Source organism: Acromyrmex echinatior, chromosome 5 (assembly GCF_024713525.1).
Source record: "Acromyrmex echinatior isolate Ae372 chromosome 5, ASM2471352v2, whole genome shotgun sequence".
Lineage (NCBI taxonomy): Eukaryota > Metazoa > Arthropoda > Insecta > Hymenoptera > Formicidae > Acromyrmex > Acromyrmex echinatior.
This window is the reverse complement of record NC_141856.1, coordinates 16,080,078-16,096,743: the sequence shown is the minus strand read 5'-3', so window position 1 is coordinate 16,096,743 and position 16,666 is coordinate 16,080,078. Positions and strand designations below refer to the sequence as shown.

At 38.7% G+C, this 16,666-nt stretch overlaps 1 protein-coding gene across 2 annotated transcripts; it reads right to left on the bottom strand.

Annotated features, from left to right (window-relative positions):
- Window positions 1-2,104: 2,104 nt before the first annotated feature.
- Window positions 2,105-16,666, bottom strand: LOC105147906 (F-box only protein 33). 2 transcript variants are annotated; one of them, XM_087406564.1, is made up of 8 exons: window positions 14,674-14,927; window positions 13,928-13,986; window positions 13,741-13,835; window positions 13,471-13,668; window positions 12,982-13,386; window positions 12,622-12,870; window positions 12,341-12,536; window positions 2,105-12,193 (listed from the first exon to the last, which is right to left on the bottom strand). In XM_087406564.1, the coding sequence occupies exons 1-8, from the start codon at window positions 14,792-14,794 to the stop codon at window positions 12,062-12,064; spliced, it is 1,455 nt and encodes a 484-aa protein (XP_087262690.1). In that variant the 5' UTR covers window positions 14,795-14,927; the 3' UTR covers window positions 2,105-12,061. The 2 variants fall into 2 exon arrangements, with proteins under 2 accessions (XP_087262690.1, XP_011057551.1); XM_011059249.2 differs by lacking the exon at window positions 13,928-13,986 and having other exon boundaries at window positions 14,674-16,666.

Here is a 16,666-nt window from a genome sequence, read left to right as displayed (position 1 = left end):
TTTATACGTCGATCGCATTTCAATTTATTTTCGGACATCAGATAGAGTCATAATGATGACATATTACATCATCAGGGGCTCGATTGTGTATCTTGAAACGAGATAGAAATTACAAAAAATAAGCAAATTCATTAATGTCCGTTTCTACCAATGTAGTTTTTAATTTTAATCTTGATTCGAGATTAATTCTTCATTTTTTTTCTAATTAGGAGAATTAGAAAAAAATGAATTTAAGTTAATCTATGTTGGTAGAAACGAGCATAAATGTTGACCAAAGAAATTATAAATATTCCAGTACATTTACTCACTCTTGTAATTTTCACTTCGTTTCAAGATATATAATCCTCCTAAGATTTAATTTATAATAAGATCATAATAATGTCTTTATAATATCATTATGACTCGTGTTCTACCTAGATTTTTCGCTTCTTTTTTATGTGTGAAAATATTGTATTATACTAACATGAAATCTATCTATTACTAAAGCAAAAAATCGATGCTCCGTTATTGCGCAACAATCTTTTAGAAAGTTTTCATCGCTCTAATTACCCGCTAATTAACATTCAGCTTGCAGCTAATTTCAATCGGTACATCATAATGTCGGACTCCATAAAGCGTTACATTTCTGATCACCAATGTATAAAAAGCGAGCTATTCGAATGCGTTCCAGTAACGCTGGAAAGCTGCTAAGTGAAATCTAAATATCGAAGGACAACTCGTATTCGCGAGTACATGCTCGAAATTGATCCTGTCATCCCAGAGCGCGGCTGTAAAGATATAGGCGCGGAGAAGAGAGACGAAGGAGAGGAGAGCCACGGAGATGCAATCGACGGGTAAAGAAGGGGGGGAAGAAGGGAGGAATGGGGGTCTGCTGCCCGGGCACCTCAACCTTGAGCGTGCGGACGGGGAAAAAATCGCGACGCCTCTGCGCAAAAATTAATGAGAGCGATACAACATGGCGGCCTCGCCCGCTGTTGATGTTTGTTCCCTTCACCCCTCCCCCCCCTCTCCCTCCACCTTTCTGTGCGGGCTCCATTTCGCCGGGTATCGTTTTGGGCGCGGTGTCACGCCGTCCGGATGAGTGACTAGAGGGTGGAAGGACGAAGGAAGAAAAAGAGGGCAAAAGGGAGACAGAGAGAGAAAGGGACAATAGGTCATCCTTCGAGATCCCAGCAACCCTCTGTCCAGGCCTGTTGGCGCAGGTCGGGTGTCGCCAGCTATGGGGCTTACAGGAAACACCCCAATATCGGACTTCACCGGATGCGGCATCTAGACGCTTTGACAGTCGTCTAAACAAACCCCCCGCCTCCGTGAATCTCACTCCACCTGTCTATCGTGTTGCGTGCGGCGTCTCGTCGTGGCCAATCGGAATTCAGAAGCGAAGCGCGCGTTCGCGACTCACTTCAAGTTGGATCGCCTCTATTGAACACAACGCACAGATATCTTGCAAGATTAATATATATTTTTTTAATCTTTTCTCAACGAGGAAATTAAGTAAAATTTAATATGTCATGAGATCATTTCTAGTCTGACCTTCTAGTTAAAAAAAAATAATTATTTCTAAATAATTATAATGTTCTCTCGAAAATTTTTTTTAATGAATCTCATTCTGAATTCTTATAGAAATTAATACTAATATCGGCCAATTAATACTAATTTTGAGTAATAAATAAAATAAGTAATTAATTGATCAATACTAGTATTCTATAAAGGAACTCTTAAAGATTGAAAATTGAGCCTCTCTTTTTCAAGGCTCAATTCTTTAAAGTGAGATTTCATTCCAAAGAATTTAGAGAGTTTATAATTTATTTTTCAACAATCCCAAAAATTTTATATCTCTGAAAATTTAAAATATTTCCTTAAAGATTAAGAAAGATTAATTGTTACTAAAAATACCTTATCCGAAAAAAATGTTAAATTCTAAAAAATAAAGTAATAAATAGATAAATTGATTTTTCTTCCAACTTAAAAAGGGCGATGATTTTAACTTCATATTTATATAAGACGCGCGTGTGTGTGTGTGTGTGTGTGTGTGTGTGTGTGTGTGTGTGTGTGTGTGTGTGAAACAAGATTATGTGGAAAAAGATGCGAAAAGGCGATTGAATTGCTCTTTATGCCATGCATTATTTATTTATCGATTCATACATTTTTAAAAATTGATTCACATTTCCAAAAAACATCTGATTTCTATTATTACAGGAGTGACGTAAAAACGATAAATCGGTACACAATCCTACGGGACTTTGAAGTCGAAGGAATACTGATTAGAACGGTTTCAGCATGTAAAAATGCTCGCCCGGGACTATCACATCCGCGGGAAACGGTGGAGGTAATTCGTAGCATTAAAGTGGTACAATAACAGACTTCTACGGTACGCAACACAGGTTCCGCAGGTTGTAATGACGAGTCTCGACCCTTCCGCAGATTCGTATTCTATTCCGGGATCGTATTTCGGGATTATATTATTACGGGGATGGAAAAGAAACGCCGGGTACATACAAGAAAACGTCGTTGTGATGTCACTAAAATTAACTCGGGGATGGAGGAGGTTTCGCACCCCTCATTTTCGGCCATGGGACGAAACTCGTACTAGAACGCGGCGTAAAACTCGTGTTACGGGTCGAGAATGTGTACCGAAATACGCACGAGTAGAATACGAGAAATTTATAGATATACGAAGCTGCAAGAGAGAACACGTTCGCAAGCAGTTCGGAGAAAGATGTATTTAGTATATATTAAAAAAAAAAAAAGAAATGAAAAAAAGTAGAAAGTATCACATCGCGCCGCGCAAATAGCTTGGCGTAAGTAGTTCCGTATAGTCTAGGAACAAGAAAAATGTAAGAATCATTGAATCAAGTGAAAAAATTAGTCTACTCCTTTTTTCCTTCCTACAACTACTTAAATATTCCTGTATTCGGTGCATTAACCGTGATTTAACGCAGTAACAACAATAAATAATCATTTTTTTACAAGTATTAGCACGATAAAAAAATTCTTTCATACATAATATTTTGTTTTATTCCATCAAATATCAAAAATTATATGAAACAAAACGAGCGAGCTTTTTTATCATTCTAATATCTTAACTTATTTACTTTAGGATATAACTCTTACAAAAACAAATTTTTGTCAAATAGATTGTGAACAACAATTGATATATAAGAATTAAGATAATCAGATATTGAAAAAGCTTACTTGTAAACAATGTATTATTGCGGATAATGGGTGAATAATTAAATCGAATTAAGTCTTGTATATCTAAACAAAGATACATGAATTTGGTATTGTTGCTAGAGCGTTAAGTCGATTTTTATCCGAAGGAATAAATAGAGTATGTTTACTGTTAATTTAATAATGCATAACGGCACATAAAAAAATTAAAACGCAACGACGAGCGTCTCGACGATCGTTAAATCGACTGATAGAATAATATATTAAACACTGCTCGAAAATAATTGGGAGGTTTCTGCTTTAAACGAACAGTTTAAATATCAGTTTATTAGAGTTAAAAAAAGAGTTAAAAAAATATCGTGTATTTACATAAATATATATATTAAAAAACAGTATAATCAATTCTTTATGGAACAAATTTATCAAAAAGTATAACAGCATTACATATTAAAGACATGAAAAATATCGTAAATCATCGAATTTTCTTCAATCACTAATGGTTTCTATTTTTGGAGGCCCGTAACATTTCTAAATTTAAAAAAATGCTTATTTATTTATATATAATAATTTATATATAACGAGTGTATATATTTTCTATTTTAACAGAATCAATATAAGGGGGCATTTTTGCCGAAAAAGTCATACTTCAAAAATATCTTCATAAAAATAAAAACAAATTTTAACTTTCAATTTTTATTATTCAACAAAATAATTAATTAAATTTTAAAATTAACTAGATTTTAAAGAAAAAGATGTATAATATAAGAAATATAATACAACTAATATCTCAATATATATATCTATATATCGAAGGCTACTTGGCATTCTAATATCAAGATTCTAATATCAAGATTTAAACTTTGTTCTTAAGTAGATATATTCATAATCTTTAAAGCTGTTACCGTTCTTTGAGAAAAAATATAAGCTTCCAATTATTTTTGCAGCGTATTGATTTTCATTGTTTCATAGTTAGATGCGATTCGACGCACGTCGAGGACGTCGGGAAGTGGCTTGAACTAACATCGATAGTGCTTAGAAAATAATGCACAATTACAACGAGCTTCGCGTTTAATGCCGCTGTTATTCGCGGTCTCGAACAGATACAACAACGAGCACGAAAAGGACAGCGAAAAATCAACCGACCTCCCGCGATTCCTCATCGTCGAATTAAGCCGCGCGATTAATTAATCTACGATCGCGAAGCCTCTCTCGTCGGCGCGTTCACGCACACAACATAATACGCATAGAATAGACGAACACGCAACGTACATACATATACATTTTACAATTCGTTATTCTCGCTAAGTGAGACAATTATTCGGTAGTGTACTGACGCGATTACATTGGCAGAGAAAAATATATAGCGCGGTTGGTTCATTCGGATGATGGTCCGACATCACAAGCAACAACGAGTGAGACTTCAATATGCTGATTCGATGCTGATGCCATTTCGATCTCGCATCGACAGCATACGAAAAGGAAACGGGTCCCCGCGCTTGTCTACGCGCTGTTCACGCGCTCTGTAAACCCGTCTCCTTAATACATAGCGAAACTATGTCCGAACAAGATCTGTCCTCGAAGTAATAAGGACAATTGTCTTAAGATTCGCTTACGCAGACTGTTCGAAGGAAAATATATCGATAGTGAGACGATTATTCCGTCTACGAAGGAACTTGGAAGCGACTTTTCCTTTTGAGCGACGACTCGATATTGAGAACTTAATCCGTGGCGAAGATTTATTCGCGATGAAACTTTGCCATTACAATTGGATACGATATTTCGTTACATCGCCAAGGAAAAGCCGATTGCCAGAATGCTCCAAGACTCCAAAAGCCCTTCGCTAATACATCCCCTTTCCTCGACATCCCTTATTACATCTGCAACGTATCACATATACGAGAAACATGCGACGCAACACGTTTACGTTTGATAACATGTCGATTAATTAGCACCGATCGCAATTTTTTTTTCTTCGGCATTGTTGATCAAACGACGCCAGGTGTAACGAATAACATGTCGAGACGCATCGACGAAGCGCCGCTTTTGCAGACAGGAAAATGTGAAAGCGACGCTAAATCGCGGCGAGCACGCAGTCACCGTCACGGAGAGCGAGCGCGTGACTTTCGCGCAATTCTTCATCACAATGTGTACAATCGGCATCAGCTGCCGACGATGCTAATACTTAATGAAACTAAATGCTACAGAGTCGACAAGAAGTAATTACAGGTATACCTTGGTCCGCTTGGCCGCGTCGCCGTGATTTCGCGTCGTTTCAACTATGTTCCACCGATGGGGAACAACATTCGCAAAGCAACGATCGCTTTTCCTCAATTGCTTTTGTTACGCTTAATAGAGTCCCGTTCTTATTCAACCGTTTAATACCGCGGTGCCACTTTGAAAAATTGAGGTCCGGGAAGACCTGTTTAAGAAAATTCAATCGACAAATTTCAAAAGTGACCGATATCTTCTATATACGACTGTAATTATTCATCGGTTGAACTCGGGCGAGATTCTGTGGTCAGCAATATTTGAGTACTAAGTGGTTTCTACCCTCTTGGATAGATTGTACGTTCCCTGCGCTGAGAAGCTAAAACTGACATCTCCGTGCTAAAAGTGAAATTCTTATTGAAAAAGATTCTTACAGTGATAAATCAAATTTTATACCGACAGTATTATATAATAACGCCAATATATATATGTACTGCACAACGCCCGAATGCCACTTTTTGTTTTAAAACGCTTCAAATCTGAAATATACACTTAGAAATTGTATTAGCAATCAGAATCGATTTAGCACGTTTCTTAGTCAGTTTTTATCGCAGGCGAGTGTTCAAGAATTTACTTCGATGACGGCGTATCTAACGAAGATGATCGTCGTACAAATTCTTTTACATCGCTCTTGCTTGATTTAATACCTTTTCAAATAATACGCGAGAGACTATCTTCTCTCTCGTCGCGCACAATTCTTCGATCTCTCGTCGATCATGCATCACGCAATACAAATTGCAATGATAAACATGATACTGTGCTTCGATGCTCTGAATCATTCACCATTACACGCTACGCTTTCTTTTCGATTTAACTCTCCATTGCCCTATGCCACGTCACTGGTTTTATTATCTTCTTTCCTTATTAATAATTTTAACTTCAAGTTCCAACATGAGAAATCGTTTCCAAGCTTTACATTTCCAAAAGCACAGATTTATTTTAATTTATTGTGCGACACGCTTTCCTTTGAATTCTGAGAGAGATAACTTGGGCAATAGAGAGCTAAAAGTCCCATGCATTCGGGACGGATGTGCATTCGAATGACCACCCCATGCTCGATGGCATTATATGCTTGCGCACGCTACAACTAGAACATTGTAAGATCCGTTCGTAACTATAAACGAATATTATATATAGCGACAAAATATATACGTGGGACCGTAAAAGCCCTTTGTGAAAGATTCCGGAAACCTTCAGGCTTGATTGCGCGACGGTACAAACTTCTCGCTTACATAACTCGTTGCTTACATCTAACGCTGTTTGTGTAACTCTTACGTGTGATATCGATAGAGGAATGCGCGTGTCTGACGATCCTGTTCCCGTCCTAATGGGCTAAGATCATTTGTTACGAACGGAACGCAATGATCGCAGACGTCGCGACGACAGGTACAAGTCAATCGGAAACGTACGAGCCATGTGTTTCGAAAATAACGCAAGTCGCATTTTCAGTTCAGATAAGATCGGTCGACCTAATCGAAGACGATCTACGGAAACTTATAGACATAGTTACACTAAGTTCGTTTGTGCATCTTAGAATTAACAAGATCGTCGTTTTTGGGAATTAAGTTAATAGTCTATCGAACACGCTCTTGGCAATTATCAAAACAAGACACGCACAACTCGTACAAGATCAAATCTGCTTCCGATCGATATACTATATGCAATACTTGGCGGTTTCTCTCGGATCCGATTTTTTTCTCGACGATACGCACTGCCTGTCCGATCTTCCTCGCGACACTACATCACGCTCATTCCCGTCGACTGGAATGGATTACATCATTACATGTACTCGTACTTGATTAAATTATGACGACATTACTCGTGCCATGTCCGAAAGTATTGGAAAGCGCCGAAAACGAATCAACGAATGAACGAACGAGCGAGTGAACAAATCTACGTCGAACTGAATGCTCCCTTTCTTGTTCGTGCACGGGTGTGTGTATTCGTATGCCGGCCCTCTCTTCGTTCTATCACTTAAACTGTGTAAAATATTTCTTTTTAGGAACTTATAATATTACTCGTGGCCGCCGACTGACCCGACGGCGACTGTTTCGTTCGCGCGGGTTCAACAAAATGCGTCTACGTGTCGCGTGTCCGTGTCAAAATCAAACTATATACATACATATACATACTCCGGCTATACCCCGATAATCTTGTGCGATCTTGCTTTCAGTCGACGATAACTTAACGCTCTTTTTTCCCTTTTCTCTCTTTCTTTATCATAATTTATCTAAATGCGCGCGCGTTTCGCCATCAGCGGCTGATTATAATCGAAGGAGGAACGCTAGCCGCTGCAGCGTAAAGATTCTCTAGCTGGGGTGAGTCGAGAAGACCAACGTTGTTCGTTTAGAAGTCGACGGAGCGGTCGCGCGTGTCCCCGATCCTCGCTTCTCATCGTGGAATGTCGTAGACGGAGCAACAAGAAAAACTCTTCGCACTGGCCGTGATTCCGCTTTAGAGCCATGGTACATTGTACGTCCTTAAACGACGAAGATCATGCGGGAAATATACACTACGCTGTATACCAGACTTCCGATAAGAGTACCACGCTCCTCCGCGGGACGCGCACACCTGATCGCTCCAGCTCTGGCCGAGAAGAAAAAAAGAAAAATAAACGTGCAAATCCACGTAAAGCGCGCGATTGAGCTGATCGGGTCGTTGTCGTCGTCGTCTGCTAGTTAGACCGGGCTATCTTGTCGAAAGACAATCACTCAATCAATCAATCAATCAATCAATCAATCAATCAATCAATCTCTCTCTCTCTCTCTTTCACTCTCATTTTTCTTTCGATTTGCTGCTACTAATCAATCATATGCACGACAAACTCTTCTTCGGAGCATTAAGGTCACTAGACTCCCTTTTAAGTCTCGAAGAAATCGCTGATGTTGCGCGTACAAGTTTCATCAACGCTCGCGCGTGGACTTCCGGTCCTCCACAGCTCTCTCTTTCTTTCTTTTCTCCTGATTTTGTTTCCCCTATTTTCTATCGACACTCGCGGATCTTCATCCACTCTCGAACACGCTTGTAAGATTTTCTACTTTATCACAGATGTTTTATTCTCGATTTTATAACGCCCTGCCTATGCCTACAGCTCACTCGGTAACAATCAATCAGGGATCCTAGTGTTTCCCTCGTGTTGTTCGCATACTATGCATGATTACGCTTTCGACATACATTTCCCGTGTTGATTTCTCTATCTCCTCTGTCCCTCCCTGTGTTTTGTATAGCCAACACGTTACAATCACAGCTCTCGTCTCGCCATTTATGTGCAAGAAGACACGATCACACGCTAAGGCCTGCCTTAGTACAAAAATATACATTCGCTTCTTAAAAAATAGATCTTAGCATTCTGTACTGGCTAGCGTTCGTTTGATATTTTACAGTATTTTGATTCTTGGCAGGCTGCTTTAAGGGTTTAGTTTATAATATCGGCTTCTGTACGAGAACCGCCGTCGAGTGAGCTCTCGCAGGGCTTATTCCGATCTAAACGCTAGCTTGTGCACCATCCCTTTGTTATTTATTTCGCTTTCGCGACGCGCATATTCATAAATACGTTCGCATCCGCTCGATCGCAACGGCGAAGCGATTTAGACCAGGCCGAGGTGGAAAGCAACGTGGAAGGAAAGCCGCATCTAAAGCGCAGTGGAGAAAACACCGTGAGGAAAGAACGGTTACCGCGTTCAATTCGGAACGGCGACAATTTTTCTTCTTTTTTTTTTCGACCGGATGTGCTTTCCGCGTTCTGCCTCCTCTTATGAATATGGCAACGCGCGGCGGCAACATGCAGCCCGCTCGACTTGTATACACCTCCTTCGGCAGGTTCAGTCATTCAGTCTTATGCTTGTGGTTTTGTCGTTATCATGCTAGCGACACGTGGTTACATAATTGCGTTGTGCCCGTGTCGAGCGGCTGCACGACCGCCTTTCTACACATGATATTACTTTATTACAGAGGACTCGCAGAGATGGTACTATCATATCACTTGAATTGTTTCTACGAATCGCGGATATCTTGTTATTCAAAACGTGCGATATCATCACGCTCCGCGCTTTCGAATAATTTTCTTATCGTTCTTCCTCTATTCGCACGCTATTAAATTTGTTCTCGCATAATTGTCGCATGGTTTTTATTTATTCTCACACTTTACTCTCGCTTTCTCTCTCTTTCTCTCGCTCATTTATCACACTCACACGCTGGACATCGCGTCCCCGAATATAGTTTTTCTTTCTTTTCTTCTTCACGTGAAATTTCCGTTCGTTCGAAAGAAAAACGAGAAGAAACGTAAAATTACTTGATAAAGTCTTTGTTCCATCCGCGTAGTATCGGCGATCAGCGGACGAGCTTTAGTCGATTACGCTTACATTCGTACGGTAATTAATCGTTACGACTTTTGGAAATCCCTCAGTCAGCTCCTCTCGTTTCGCGTTAGACTTCTCCCCTTTCTTTCATCTGATGTAAAAATATACACGCGCGGAATACGAAATGAAAGGGCACGAGCGTGATATACCTTAAGTTGATGGCCATAGTCCTGGCGAACGTGGGCGCGTGTGCACATGGCGTACCGCACATTCACGAAGGACGGCGGCCGTTTCTAAGGTGTTTAATCTGGTTATCTCTCTATGGTGGATGTCGCGTGACAGATTTTCTCAGTGAATTTACCCTTATCCGCGACTCAGGTACATATTAAGGCCCGTTCATCTTGTATAACAGCTGGTCGTACGTCGAAAAGAAACGCTTTTTCTCCACCTCGTATTTTCATCTCCTCCCTCCTTTTGTGCTTCCCTTATCTCTCCCTTCTTCCTCTTGTATATTTTTTCCGCACGCATCTCCGCGTCGTTCGCGCGTGTATCCAGTGTCTCGAACGCATGGAGAGATATATGTACAGAAACCACATATAAAAACCAATATTAATACACGTGTGACTATAAGTTACGATACACGATAATGTAATATAATTATACAAGGGCTCGAAAAAAGTAAAGAACCTCTCGGAATAGTAAACTGTGTGTATATACGGCATATACGGTTACATTTTGGTATTTTATCTTTGTTACGAATAGCGCTCTCTCTCTCTCTCTCTCTCTCTCTCACTCTTTTCCTCTCTCGCTTCCTTTCTCTCTTTTAAACACGCTCTCAGAATCGTCACTGTTAATCGCACGACAGAAATAGATGCGCGCTGCGTCCGGATGTTGACGTGTTTAAAGTTCGACAGATAATACAGTTATACATACATATACATACATATACGATTAGCGGTTAATAACTCCGATTTTACAGATATACCTACATTCGTGTATGTTCGTCATCAGCGATCGCTAAGAGCACGATGAGTATAGATATATTTGCGTTACTCGTTCGATCGCTACTCATTATCACCTATCGAAAGTTATACATAGACAGGTGGTGGATATATATCAAGCGATCTTTTTCTTTTTCATTTCGTTTTCGCTCGCAACTGCGTTCTACGTACTTCGTCGAGTGGACCGCGCTATGTTAACATTTGTACAAAAGCGTCCGATTGGTCTTGGTATTAAAAATAACCTCGGATCGCTGTATTGACTTCGTGCTCTCTTTCTACTTTCTCTTTGTCTTCAAGACTCTTTATGCTCCCGTGCCGCTCATTTCGACGAACTCTTCGCGAAGTCTTACTAGATATTTACTCTCGCACGTCATGCTCTTGGCGCTCGCTATCACCTAACTTCCCAGAGAATTGGAAAAATATGTTGTTAAACGCATTTCTACTTACATACGTTTGTGGAATTTTGTTATTCTTTCCAGTGGAAGATCACGAGATTCGAACCTCCCTCTCTCTCTCTCTCTCTCTTTCTCTTCTACATGTTGCACACTTTCTCTTTTTCTGCTGAACAAGTCGTTCGTATCCTTGCTCCAGCTCCGCTTTGCATGATACATCTCTTACAAGATTCACGACAGTCTTCTTATATTGTGATCTTGTTCTCAGCTACGTCGTTCTAATGTGCCGCTCTCTTTGACCAGAATAATAAATGTAGTTATATAAAATGTATTCTGGCTTCTTCTGGCAATATCGACTTAATAGACGAGAGGGACGATATACATTTACATATCGCACTTAATGTGATAATGTACGTTCGTGATCACATTCCTAATGTCGCTTTGTTAATATCAAAGCGCGACTCATGGTTTTCCATAAGAAGAAAACTATAGTGCATATATAAATCACTGGAGAGATCGTCTCTTAGTTGAAGAGATCATCTCATTGTTTGCAAATGTGTTGTAATTTGCATCAGATATATCATCAACAAGTCAAAAGTAGATCTAGTTTGACTACAATTTATCACATTCATATATAATAACCGATAGAAGTATTGGTAAACGAGGAGAAAGTTATGTGTGCGTTTATCTCTTTGTATCTCTTACACATTGCACCCAGAATTCCCAACTCGGAAAACGATAACGCTATTGACAACGAGATTTCGAACTTATACTGCATATTTGCTGTTCGATGTTTCACCCTCGTTAAAAAAATTTTGTAGAAGAATAAAAGATGTAATTTAATAACATTACTTCTGAGAATGTTGGTGGCCCGGAGATGGTTTTTGGACAATCACACTGGATAGAGATTTTCCTTGGCGTCTGTCGAGAATTATTTCTGATCACTGAGAACCAACGGTTCAATCACTTCTCTACTATCGCCATTGAAAGGATCTAATATCACCTTTGGCAAATCTGAGTCACTCAAGGGCCTCCAATGTGGACCCATTATTTCTCGAATTTCCTAAATGTTAAAACATTTAATATTTTCAAGATTACTCGGTTTCACAATCATTAGTTCCTTAATCATACAAATGTTTAATTTCTTATATAGAAGATAAAAAATATAGAAGGCAGAAAAAATATAAATTTGCCATTTTTTTATACTCACACGTCTAATATTTTCAGCTTCGAGCCACAATTCAACTTCAGATATGATATCACTTTTTGCAAATACCAACGATTTAAGAGTATTGCCTCTGAGACGCGCGATGGCCAATAGATTCTCTTGATAATATTTATGACCCAGAAACATCATCTTCATAAGTTTATTACACTTCCATGCCACTAACACCAAAGGATCTGGACTATAATGGAATTATAAAAAAAACAAATATATGATACTCTCTCCTCAGAGAACATATTAAGTCAAAGTATAGAAAATTTTCTTACCCATGTGGATCGTTTGGATCAAATGTAGATGGTATACTCTGTTTGTAATCTATCGAATCTACCCATGTTAATGATTGCAATGTATGTGAATACCACATTGATAATCGATGTAACGCACTGATATTAATGTTTTCACAGAATAGAACTTGTAAGTGTGTCAGTGGCATAGCAGGACATAATATGTCAGTATCCAAAACCTTGACACCGGCATAAGAATGTATAAGATTGAGCCTTAATTCACAATGTGGACTGCAAATAAATAAATATTTAGGTACGTCCTTTTTTAACTACTAACCTATTTTTGTAAACGATCAAAATAATTTTCAATATGACTATAGTGTGACAATTACAGTAACTTACTTTTTTTGGACAAATATTTTCCAAGCCATATTTGTTGTTCCTGGATAATCCGGTTTCCAACCATGTATATGAATTACAAGTCTCTGCATACATCCATTATCTAATGCTTTCAACAAAGCATCACTGACATACTCATAATCTAAAGTTAAGATAGACAATCTGATAAACGAATTAAAAATAGTGTTATCAAATTCAAAGAAGTCATAATAGTCAGGATCGTCCTTGATAGATGCCAGACTGAGGTGTGTTAAATGTTTGGAGTGATGAAGACGGAGAGGTTCCACAATTGCAGATAAATTCATAATTAACTCTTCCCTGCATCCTAGACTTAGGACTTCTAAGTAATTAGAAGTCTCAATAATATTTATCACACATCTTTCTAATGATGAAGAACTCTTGTAATTACTAAAATAGAAACAATCCAACTTCATTCATTTATTTATTAAATGTAACGAGAAAGTTGATTTATACATTAACTAAGATTAATACCTGTTATCCTCGTTGTCAAAAGGAGAATCACTAGTATTACTATAGAATTCCAAGCACAATTTTCTCAATTGTCTATTGTGACTTAATTTCTTCAAGAGCCTATACGTTTCTCCTGTGCAATTGATCTTTCTAGATCTAGATTTAGCCCAACGAATCGTAGCTTCGTGTACACTCAGAGCAAAACGATTTGCCAAGAATCTATAACAAACATGCTATGTGTACGGTGCAACACTTAATGAATCTGCAAACAGATGGGTGAGTCTTACGAACCGAGCCCACAAAACACTGTCCTGATCTCTGAACACAAAAGTGATTTTTTTCCAGAAGTTTGGGTGAAACAAGGTATATCTCCAATTTTTGCACACCTATGAAAATTGAACAAGTCCAATGAACAAATTTTCTATTAATTAAGCATAAATTTTTATAAATAATTACATAAATATTGATCAATATTTACATTAGGCCTGTTCTTTTTAGCTGAATTTTTTACATGATTAATCTTTTTTCCTTTTCTTTCTATATTAGAGAAAAAATGGACCATGCAAGTTTAGTTAAACAAAATGAGCCTATTGATTATAAATAAAAAACAAGTTTATTGATATAATAAAAATAACATATAGAACTTTCCAACAATCATTTTTACTATATTTATATTGATATAAAATATTATTTACAGAAACATTATGTGTGTTAACAATTTTTCATATCGCTAAAGATCTAATCTCTATCATGTTGACAAAGTTTATCGCTATAAATGATCGTTGGTATTTCGACATCAATATATTCAATGTACTGTTTTGTTGCTCGACTACAATAATGCAGAAAAGAGTTATATATAAAGAGTAGGGATTCCCTTTCTCCTCGCACACACACACACACACACACACACCACCACACACACACACATATATATAACGTTCGTAAACTTTTACCATGCAAATAACGGTTGAGCAAGCGTATGTCAGACGAGAAGCAGATAGCGGATTCTCATTAGTATACATTCCGTCGCATAAGAAATATTCTTGCAAATGACGCGACAGCTTTATCGGCCACACACAATGTCAGGTCAGTTTACAGCGCAAACGATCGTGAAGAAAAGGAAAACAAGAGGCAAGGCTCACAGACAACATATACACTCACGCACACGCATACACACACACACACACTCTCTTTCTCTCTCTTTCACTCTCACATTCTATATACCTGGGAGGCTCTTATTCTGGTCTCGTGCGACAAATATGAGAATATCTCTTGCAAGATAACGGTGGGTAGATTGTCCCAGGACGGGCCATGGTCCTCTTGCTCCATTTCTGACGTACGGCATGCAGGCTTGCAGGACGAACAGCTGTTCGTCGCGCACAGCATAGACAGCTGTCCATCACACTTCCTCGACGTCGCCATCTCCTCCGTCGTGTTCGCGTCCCCATTCCCCGACGCCGTCGCGACGGCGCCGTTTGTCGCCGCTCGGAACTTCTCCAATCGTACATCGGACGTGTCGTCGCAGGCGCGCATCATATTCAGCCAGCCGATCGGCCAGAATCGCGAGCCATCCGTTGCTACGCCGTTCGACCCGTCGGCGATCGCAGCCGCGGGCGCGCCGTTCACAGCCGAAACGGGCATGTATATATACATATATTATATGTACGCGAGCCGATGTGTGCACGCACCGAACTCACGATCGCGACTTCCTCGCAAACGCGAATTCACTCCCGTAGAGACCGTAGAGTCGTGTTCGTGCGCTTGCCCCAACGCCCCCAACGGCCTCAACCAGCCCCAACTGTCTCAACTGCCGCAGCTACGGCGGCCTCTTCTGGCACTCCTGGTAGTTCTGGCTTTTCTCTGCTGCTCTGACTCTCCGCCTCTCACCGACCGCGCGTCCGATCGTATCACACGCATGGATGTGAATGTATATACACGTAGCAGGGCTGAATTCGCGCGTCGATTCACCCACGGGTCAATGTCAATTTCCACTTGCGAGGAAACTCACGAGAAAGCATATCAGCGATAAAAAAGGATCAGAGTCTGAGAAATGGGCTGAGGAAAAAAATAGAAAGACGGAGGAAAATAATTGCCGGTTGTCTGCAAAATTCATGAAAAAGATAAGAATATTATGTATATTAGGAGCCTTCAAAGAGGCAGAAAAGCGAAATTGAATCCAATTTCATCCTTAATTTCATCAAAATTTGATATTAAAATTTGTGTAACGATAAGAGAGAAACATAAGGTATTTATTCGTATTGCTTGAAATCTTCAAAAATTTGCTGACCTTAAAATTTGCTGATATATATATAATTTAAACTAAACAACATAAATGGAAATTACATCAGTATCAGCTGATTCATTACTAAGTTAGTTGTAGAGCTATTAATTTCGTAATAAAAAAAATAATTTTTGACACTGTTAACGGAACAACTTCAATAGCCAATAAGTTAATTGGAATTTAACCAAAGTAATTATCCTAATATCCATTTCTATAATTAATAAATATACATGAATTTTAATCTCAGTTAATCATACTTCGTTAGTTTTGAGAAGTAAAAAAAGATTAAGGGTAAACCGAGATTAAAGTTATCTATCTCTATATATAAAAATTATTAGTATTCGATGAAAGCTTGATTCGCAGCTTTAACTTGGGGCCGGGAGATAAATTAAATCCCGCACTGAATCCCGCGAATTTACGTATTTGCAGCACACACAGGCACGTATATCACGTGTCGAATTGCCTTGCCTCCATTGGTGAATTGGTCATCTACTCCACGCGTGTCAACGTTATTCCGCAAATATAAATGCGTATTCTTGGAACGAAAGAGCAAACTCGTGTCGATTGTTTATGCTCGAAGAGAGTAAAAAAAGGAAAGACGAAGCGTTTCAGAATTTCAGATGATTTACAATTCTTATATATAAATACGTTAACATCTTATCTGAAATATTTTATAAAATATATAAATATCTTATTTGCGATAGACACGGAAAGAGAATTCGAAATTAAAATCTCTTTGCGATGTTCAATACATCGTTTAATAAAGAAACCGTTCACAAAATCGGGATTATATTTACATAAAAAAAAAAATAGAACGTTTTAACTTTGTGGGAGAAAATTATATAAGTACGTAACCCTTTAAAAAATATTGGATGTCGATTAATCTGGCATTCTCTAATATTTTGTATTATATTATTAGTGTTGTGCAACTACAGA